The following is a 9,376-nucleotide window of genomic DNA, read 5'->3' as shown; positions in this document are numbered from 1 at the left end:
TGAAATTTTTTTAGCAACATTTAAAATATATAAAACTTACTGCATTTTAGTTCAATGAGTGGTTCGACCTGTAGAAGGCACTTTAAAGGTTGACTGTGTTGGCGTGCTCGTTTATGAAAGAAGGGACAAGAATCAGAGAGTTAAAATCAATCAGATGTTTAATCCCTGCCATTTACAAGACTAATACAGATAAACGGAGCGCTTACCTAAAATGTCCCCATCAAATGTGAGGCGTCTTACACGGACGCGCCGAAATCCCTGCTCCGCGTTATATTTACAACATTCAGATATCAGGCGGAATATGACGGTTGACGCCTCCTTCCAGTTTTCTTCCATGAGCTCACGTCTGTGGCCTTGAAGTCTGCAGCTGCTGAAGGTGTCCGTCCTTATCAGAGAACGTCTCAAAAGGAGCAGTGAGTGTCTCAAATGGGACAATAGACTATGTGTTGTGCGTATCAAGAGTAAACCCAAGTGTAACACAGTCTAAAATTAATATAGTTGATTATACAATATAGTAATGGTTAACATTTAGATTCCCCTTCAACTGCCTCACATTTCTGCTCCAGAGTCATGCATGTTTCCATGGAGATGTTAACGTGCGTCGACAAGCCGGTCACACCCCCCTAGCTTGAGTTACCAGTTATATCTGTGGAGAGGCAAGCACACTGACTGTTAGGATGCCTGTTTTTACGAGGTATTTTTGAGTCATAAAAACACCCAAAATGAAATAAATCCTTAACAAACTTATTTATAGCCACATTGTGCATCTCCATGGAGATGTCAAGCAGGTGACAGACCCACAATCTGAAAAGTTGCACCTTTAAGCAAGGATGGGAATTTAATTTAAGTGAAGTAAAATCCTGTCATGTGTGTTTAGTTTTTTAATCGTGTAATGGATCGGACAGACGAGAGTGTGATTTTAGTTTAGTCTTTATTTGAAGGGACAATTTACAGAGACTCGTATAAAAACAGAGATGTTCCGCACCAGATTATACCTAGTTTCCATCTTCAGTCCCTGTTTGAATGTTTGTATGTGAATATTTACAGGTTTCAGCTTCCCCTTTATAGGTTTCATTTTGAGAACTTTTTACCATTCAAAAGAGAAATAACATTTTAGTTTTGAACTGGTTATTGTTGTGACACTTTGGGCACTTTTCATCTCTCTTTTTAATTAAGATTTTTTTTTTTTTTTAATGTTTCAACTTTAAAGAACATAGAACATCAAATATATAAAAACATGAAAAAACAAACGAAACAAGACCAGAGAGAGATAAACAGACATAAATCAAAAGACATCCCACAAATCAATAAAAACTACAACACAACTGAATCCAAATGAATGTCCTTTTACCACAGAAAGAAAAAAACAAGAGCAGAGAGAAAACAGACTTAAACATCAAAAACAGGCATAAAATAATGCAAAAGTAGAGAAAACCATGGCACACGAAACCCAAAGAAATCGTCCCATTTGGTCCAAAGTTTGGTCAAATTTGTCCATTTTCAAATTGAGTCAGAATGTGATTTTTTCTATTTGTCGAATGTCAGTCCAGACCTTGTGTTTTGTGTCATCCATTACTTTGTGAGTGCCTTTTTCACTGCTGCTCTAGAGAAAGCTTCTGGTTGTATCCATGGCAGGTGTTCTAAAGCCCAAATACATCGTCCTGAAATCCATTGAGATGATGTGTCATAAATTGTCTGTAAAGCTTTTGTTGATCTCAGTCCAAAACTTTCAAACAGAACAATACCAAAACACATGATAGTGATTTGCCTCCTGCCGCCACGCCCTCTCCAACAGTCTGCACCTCCCTGTGAGTAATGGGCATGGACACTTTTTATGTTCACTTATGATGAAGTCACTAATGATGAAGTAAGTAAGTGGAAGAAAATGGTTCTCTTATGGTTTTTGGTGAACTTTGGACAAAATCTGTTCATCTGCGTACAACGTAAATACATAAAAGTACATTAAGTTTGAGTAAATGGAGCAGTGTTGGTGTTTGGTCCAGGAGTGGCGGGGGCGAAGGTCTGCAGACAGCCCTGTGACGACCTGCTCGGGCTCTTCACCGAGATCCACGGACTGAGGCTGGTCACCAACGGCCTGCTGGACGACCTGGACCGAGTGGTGAGTTCAGACCAGGAAAGAGAGAAGAAAAAAACACATATAAGTCGCACTGGAGTATAAGTCGCATTTTTGTGGGAAATTTATTTGATAAAATCCAAGACCAAGAACAAACATTTCATCTTAAAATGCAGTTTAAAATAATAACAGATGAGAGAACATGGTGAATAAGTGTACGTATGCTAACGCTAACACCTTCAGCTACATGAGGCACAGACAGAACTGTGGTAAGTGTCTGGTATGTTAACGTAACATATGAACAGTTATTCAGATAACTATAACATAAAGAACATGCTAACAAGTTTAGCAAAGCATCAGTTTTACCCCAAATCACTAAATCCACTGAATTCTTCTTCCTCTGCGTCACTTCTAAACAACTCCACAAACTCCAGAGGAAGAGGAAGTGCAGATTCTTCTTCTGCGTCGCTCAGAGCCTAGAGCGCCCTCTTGCGGTTGCCAGTGTGAAAATAACAAATAATATTGCATATAAGTCGCTCTGGAGTATAAGTCGTACCCTGGACACAACAATGAAAAAGGTGTGATTTATAGTCTGGAAAATACGGTATGTGTAATCCAAGCTGTGTATAAGACGATACTGTACATTTTGGCAGTTACGACATGTGTTTGGACAGAGCACTTTGTAATTTGTATTTCCCTCCTCTTTTTCGTACGTCAGGCCAAGGAGAATGAAGAGATGCGCCTGAGTCTGGCCGAGCTGAACAACACCGTCACGACAACCAAGGCTGAACTGAACACGTCCAACAGAACCGGCACCGCAAACGGGCGCGGTGTCAGCAACGTGGTGTCGGGCGACGTGGCCGGGCGCCTGGACTGGGAGCATGTCTGTCTGATGGACGGGAGGGTCTACGTTCAGGGGGAGGAGTGGGACCCGGACCCCTGCACCTACTGCGGCTGCACGGTAACGCCGGCCTTTTATGTGTCGCTAAGTCGACGTTTAAAGGGGTGTTTTTTTGCGCTGTTTTTTGTACGACTGCTTTATCCACGTTTTTTATTGCGCAAAAATCTTTAAAAACGTGCATTCTTATCCGTAGATCTGAACTGTAACTTAGTCTGGTGCCGTCATCCGGAGATAGATTTAATGCCATACTGGTGGATCTTAGAAATAGAGTTTATGCACTGATATCATTTTGATTTGAAAAAGCAAAAAAGAGTGGAACTATTGGCACCGCAACTTTTTCTTTTTTGCCTTTTTAATCCATGGAGTTATTGTTTCAGTCAAACTACACTAAATGTGTATGGTAAAATGAAAACTGAAAGTTGTCTCTCCGTCGTCGCTCAAACAGTGCATAGCTAGCATGTTTTCTAACAGTTGGGGGAGATAAAGGACACTTCATCTCAGTCATTTCCTCAAAACACTGACTCAGAAACACTTTATTTACGCACAGAAAGGTAATCAACTCAACTGATAATCATCCCAAATGGTCTGTATCGGTAATGATTGTGAGCATATTTATTGTGTTCCAGTTTTGTTTTTCTTTTTAGATGTAATATAAGCACAGTTTGAGACTTTTATATGTGTTATTAGACTGAAGCAGCTTTTTTCACATTTTACCTCTGAGTAAAGCTCTGAAAATGCATCAAAAATATCCTGACTCACCATTGAAACAACAACTCAAGTTTGTACATATTTGTGGAACCAAATTTAATTAAAAGTTTCCCTTTTTTTCCCTCTATATTGAGTGGTATAAAGCGTTTGAAGGGGTTTGGCCATCTTTATCTTTGCCTTTATTGGTCAGTAAATATTGTGAGAGAAAGGAAATTGTCTCTCTGGAATCTTGGCTGAAATCTGAAAAAAAATCATGAATTTATTTATTCCATTTAAGTAATGTTTCCTGCCGTTTTTCCTGCCACCCCAGGGAGCTGAAAATGGCCTGTTTGATGGAATAAAATATTTCCAACTTAAATAAAAAATGCAGATTTGTTTTAGACAGTTACTATTTGTAGAGTAAATTTTGTGAGATTTATTGAGAGTTTTAAATTGGTTAAAATGCAATTCTTCAATTCAAATTAAGTGTTTGTATTAGTCTATGAACATTTGATAACCAAACTAAATTATGTCATTTTAGACCTTGAAAATTATGAAAAGTATGTTCAGTTCTCTGTTTGAAAAGGCTCTGCGTCAAAACAACATTCCTCTATTTAATCCATTTAATATTTAGAAATTGAAATTATATTGCTCCGTCTTGCTTTAGTTTACCATGTGATCTTTATTAATTTGATCAAAACAAACCTAAAAACTGAACGTACCTTTGTATAATATGTCATTGCCATTTGCTGCAGAAGTGATTACATTGTACTCATAATTGTAATGATTGTTTTCCAATTACTGCTGTTTTCCTTTGCCATCGCCTCGTTGATATTTGTCAGGAAACTCATTACAAACCTCAGGAAGGAAAAGGGCATTTAGCAGAACATCTGGAGCGGCGTGACGAGCGCTGAATGAGCAGATATTAATCACGGCGCTAACGAGGGACTTTGAAAGGTGCTGTTTTTGTGACAGGATGGAAAGGTGGTGTGCCAGCAGGAGGCGTGTCCCCCGGTGTCCTGCATCGCGCCCACTTTCACAGACGACCAATGCTGCCCCGTGTGTCTCGGCAAGTCTCACTGAACTATATCTGTTTCTGTTTGTTTACAAGTTATTTATTTTATTTATTTTATTTATTTTATTTATTTTATTTATTTTATTTATTTTATTTATTTTATTTATTTGTTTTGTTTATTTTATTTATTTGTTTTGTTTATTTATTTTTTATTGATTTTATTTTATTTATTTTATTTATTTTATTTATTTTATTTATTTTATTTATTTTATTTATTTTATTTATTTTATTTATTTTATTTATTTTATTTATTTTATTTATTTTATTTCAAATAGGTCCCCTGTCTTCTACTACTACTACTACTACTACTACTACTACTACTACTACTACTACTACTACTACTACTACTACTACTACTACTACTACTACTACTACTACCTCTACTACTACTGCACCTGATAGTACCACTTTTGTCGAAGATGAATAAGAAAGATGTGCTGTGTTCATTTCCTGTTCTTGTCTCCATGGAGATGCCCTTGTTTTGCCTGGAAGGTTCCACGGTATTAAAACTATATCGCAATCATTCATTTTCCGGTGTTACCTGACCAAATATCTTGAAAAACATGCACGCTTAATGCAAATGAGCTTGACTCTCCGCAGATCTGACTTGTAACTTATCTCCATAGAAATAGAAACGTTTAATGCAATACAGTGTAGAGCTGCAGCGCTTAATCGACTAAAAGACAATTTTATAACTAAGACAGTGTCATTATTACATCAAAATAAAAATAAAAATGTGAAATATTATCTATTTAATCAGTTAAAATTGTGTTTAATTCTCAATGTACAATAAGATCTCAGCAGAGAGGTGGAAAAGTTACGTACTACATCTTTAAATTCATTAATCTCCTGTATTTCTCCGTAAAAAAGGGACATATTTTAACTTCCTGGTCCCTGAAGTAGGGTCCGGGGCCCTCTGGTGGGCTGAAACGGTACTACAGGGGATAATTGTGACTTCAACCCCAAAAATCGATTTAATTTATTGTTTTTTTTGTTTGAATTGAAACCGTTATGGGAAAGAAATAAATGAATCTTCTGACCCAAGTTTGATTTGATTGCGCATGAGAACGTCCCAGTCCCTCTTGCCCCGCCTCAGCATCAGGCGTTTTGCAGAAGTCAGTCGCTGCATTGCCTCTCGTTGCATCACCCACCTGGCACTATTACAGGGCCCGACGTCCCCTAGATGATTCCAGACGGTTCCTCGCGTCTGGTAATGTTCAAACACGCTTCCGCACAGACGCTGGAGACGGCTGGACGGCCTGGTCCGAGTGGACTCGCTGCTCGGTGACCTGCGGCCGCGGGGGTCACCAGAGGGGGCGCTCTTGTAACGGGCTCAGCGCCGCCTGCACCGGGCCCTCGGTGCAAACGCGCAGCTGCATGACAGTCAAGTGTGACAGAAAAGGTAAGACGCCACGGCAAATACTGCTACAACTTCTACTACTATCATTTCTACTATTACTACTATCATCATTTCTACTACTACTACTATCATCATTTCTACTACTACTACTACTACTATCATCATTTCTACTATTACTACTATCATCATTTCTACTACTACTACTATCATCATTTCTACTACTACTACTACTACTATCATCATTTCTACTATTACTACTATCATCATTTCTACTACTACTACTATCATCATTTCTACTACTACTACTACTACTACTATCATTTCTACTACTACTACTATCATCATTTCTACTACTACTACTACTACTATCATCATTTCTACTATTACTACTATCATCATTTCTACTACTACTACTATCATCATTTCTACTACTACTACTACTACTATCATCATTTCTACTATTACTACTATCATCATTTCTACTACTACTACTATCATCATTTCTACTACTACTACTACTACTATCATCATTTCTACTATTACTACTATCATCATTTCTACTACTACTATCATCATCATTTCTACTACTACTACTACTACTACTATCATTTCTACTACTACTACTATCATAATTTCTACTACTACCACTACTACTATCATCATTTCTACTACTACTACTACTATCATCATTTCTACTACTACTACTACTACTACTACTACTATCATTTCTACCACTACTACTATCATCATTTCTACTACTACTACTACTATCATCATTTCTACTACTACTACTACTACTACTACTACTATCATCATTTCTACTACTACTACTACTACTACTATCATTTCTACTACTACTACTATCATTTCTACTACTATTACTATTACTATCATCATTTCAACTACTACTACTACTATCATTTCTACTACTACTACTATCATCATTTCTACTACTACTACTACTACTACTACTATCATTTCTACTACTACTACTACTATCATTTCAACTACTACTACTATCATCATTTCTACTACTACTACTACTACTACTACTATCATCATTTCTACTACTACTACTACTATCATCATTTCTACTACTACTACTACTACTACTACTATCATTTCTACTACTACTACTACTATCATCATTTCTACTACTACTACTACTACTACTACTACTACTATCATTTCTACTACTACTACTATCATCATTTCTACTACTACTACTACTACTACTATCATTTCTACTACTACTACTACTATCATTTCTACTACTATTACTATCATCATTTCAACTACTACTACTACTATCATCATTTCTACTACTACTACTACTACTACTACTATCATTTCTACTACTACTATCATTTCAACTACTACTACTATCATCATTTCTACTACTACTACTACTACTACTACTACTATCATCATTTCTACTACTACTACTACTACTACTATCATTTCTACTACTATTACTATCATCATTTCTACTACTACTACTACTACTACTATCATTTCTACTACTATTACTATCATCATTTCTACAACTTCTACTACTATCATTTCAACTACTACTACTATCATCATCAGTTCTACAACTTCTACTATCATCATTTCTACTACTATCATCATTTCTACTACTACTACTACTACTACTACTACTACTACTGCTACTGCTACTGCCACGACCTTATTATAACAACCATACTTCAACTACACATCATACTTAAGTAAAAGTACAGAAACGGGAGCAAAAGTAAAAAAAAGTATGTACTTAAGGAGCAAAAAGTATTTCACACAAACACTATTAAAGCCTTAAATGTAGTGGTTTTCTAGTTGATTTCAAGTTTATTTTTGTTTGTTCAAAGCTTGTACTTGAACTCTAAAACTGTTGGCATATTATCTCCATGAACGTGCTCAAAATAAACACTCAAACCACCAAAAGTACTGACTACTTTTCACTCCAGTTCCAAATTGTAGTAAAGTTGAAAGTACAGATCTACTCTCAAATGTAGTGAAGTAAATATAAAACGTATCCACTGCAAAAAAAAAAAAGCTATACTACTACTACTGCTACTACTATTATTACTACTACTACCACTACTACTGCTACTACTGCACATTATAGGCTGTGATAACAACTTTATTGCGAGAAAACTGCAACAAAATAAAAAAGACAGCGACAAAACCGAATCTAAAACGAGACAAATTAGTTGAATAATTAATAACATTTTTAAACACATTTTCCTTTTAATTACAGTAAATTTCTGTTTGTTTTATTGAGATTAATTCATGATGATATCGATTATTGCATTAGCCAATATTGCAATATCAAGCCCTTAATCACTACAACTACTACTGCATTACTCTTGTTTGTGTGCCCTGTGTTGTGCAGTATAGGGCAGTACTTCTTACTCGGATTGTACATACTACTACATCCTGCTCTGTGCTGTATGTTGACGTGTGGGTGTAGTATGTCCTCTCACATGCCTCCGAACGTCTCCATCGAGTTCACGCCAATAAAACGTCAAAACAAATGCCATATTCTTTGGGAGAGCGTAAACATGTGACTGGCAAAGGCGCTGAGAGAGATAGAGATCAGAATGTGAACGTCTGAGTGAAGGAACACGGAGGATTTTCCATTCCACATCTGCTCGTTGTTGTTCCGTGTGGAGTTGAGCGTGACGAGCTGGGCTACTTTGATCACCGTCACTACGACTACGACTGCTGCTCCAACTACTGCTACTGCGATACTGCTGTGTATACTGCGAGAAGTACTGCGGCTACTAAAACTACTGCTACTTTTCTCACACTGGCTACTAACGCTACTACCACGACTGCGACTACAACAACAGCAACAACAACAACTACTACTACTATTACTACTGCAATACTACCATGTATACTCCGAGAAGTACTGCGGCTACTAAAACTACTACTGCTTTTCTAACAATAGTCAGGACCACTACTACCACAACCTTTCCTACAACAACAACAAAAAAACAACTACTACTACTACTACTAATACTACTTCTACTAACCCTAACTACTACTTTTCCTACAACTACTGCTACTATTATTACTACTACTACTATAACAACAACTACAACTACTCCTTTCCTACAACAACACCAATTGCAACTACTACGACTTCCACTTTTCCTACAACAGCCACTAACAATACTAATTTTTTTACAACAAAACAATTATTATTACTACTACTATTATAACAACAACAACAACAACAACAACAACAACTACTACTACTACTACAACTAC

General features: G+C 36.8%; 1 protein-coding gene across 1 annotated transcript in view; it reads left to right on the top strand.

Moving 5' to 3' along the window:
* The window catches only part of LOC140369171 (thrombospondin-2-like), a 30,184-nt gene that overhangs the window by 593 nt on the left and 20,215 nt on the right, over positions 1-9,376 (top strand). The window contains exons 2-5 of the mRNA XM_072456437.1: positions 2,004-2,119; positions 2,793-3,035; positions 4,638-4,731; positions 5,975-6,139. Coding sequence (XP_072312538.1) covers positions 2,004-2,119; positions 2,793-3,035; positions 4,638-4,731; positions 5,975-6,139 — 618 coding nt within the window. The remainder of the gene's footprint in view (positions 1-2,003; positions 2,120-2,792; positions 3,036-4,637; positions 4,732-5,974; positions 6,140-9,376) is intronic.

The sequence above is a fragment of the Eucyclogobius newberryi genome, unplaced genomic scaffold (assembly GCF_026437365.1).
Source record: "Eucyclogobius newberryi isolate DKJ021-1_F unplaced genomic scaffold, fEucNew1.0.hap1 SCAF_20, whole genome shotgun sequence".
Lineage (NCBI taxonomy): Eukaryota > Metazoa > Chordata > Actinopteri > Gobiiformes > Gobiidae > Eucyclogobius > Eucyclogobius newberryi.
This window is presented reverse-complemented; position numbering and strand designations above follow the sequence as displayed.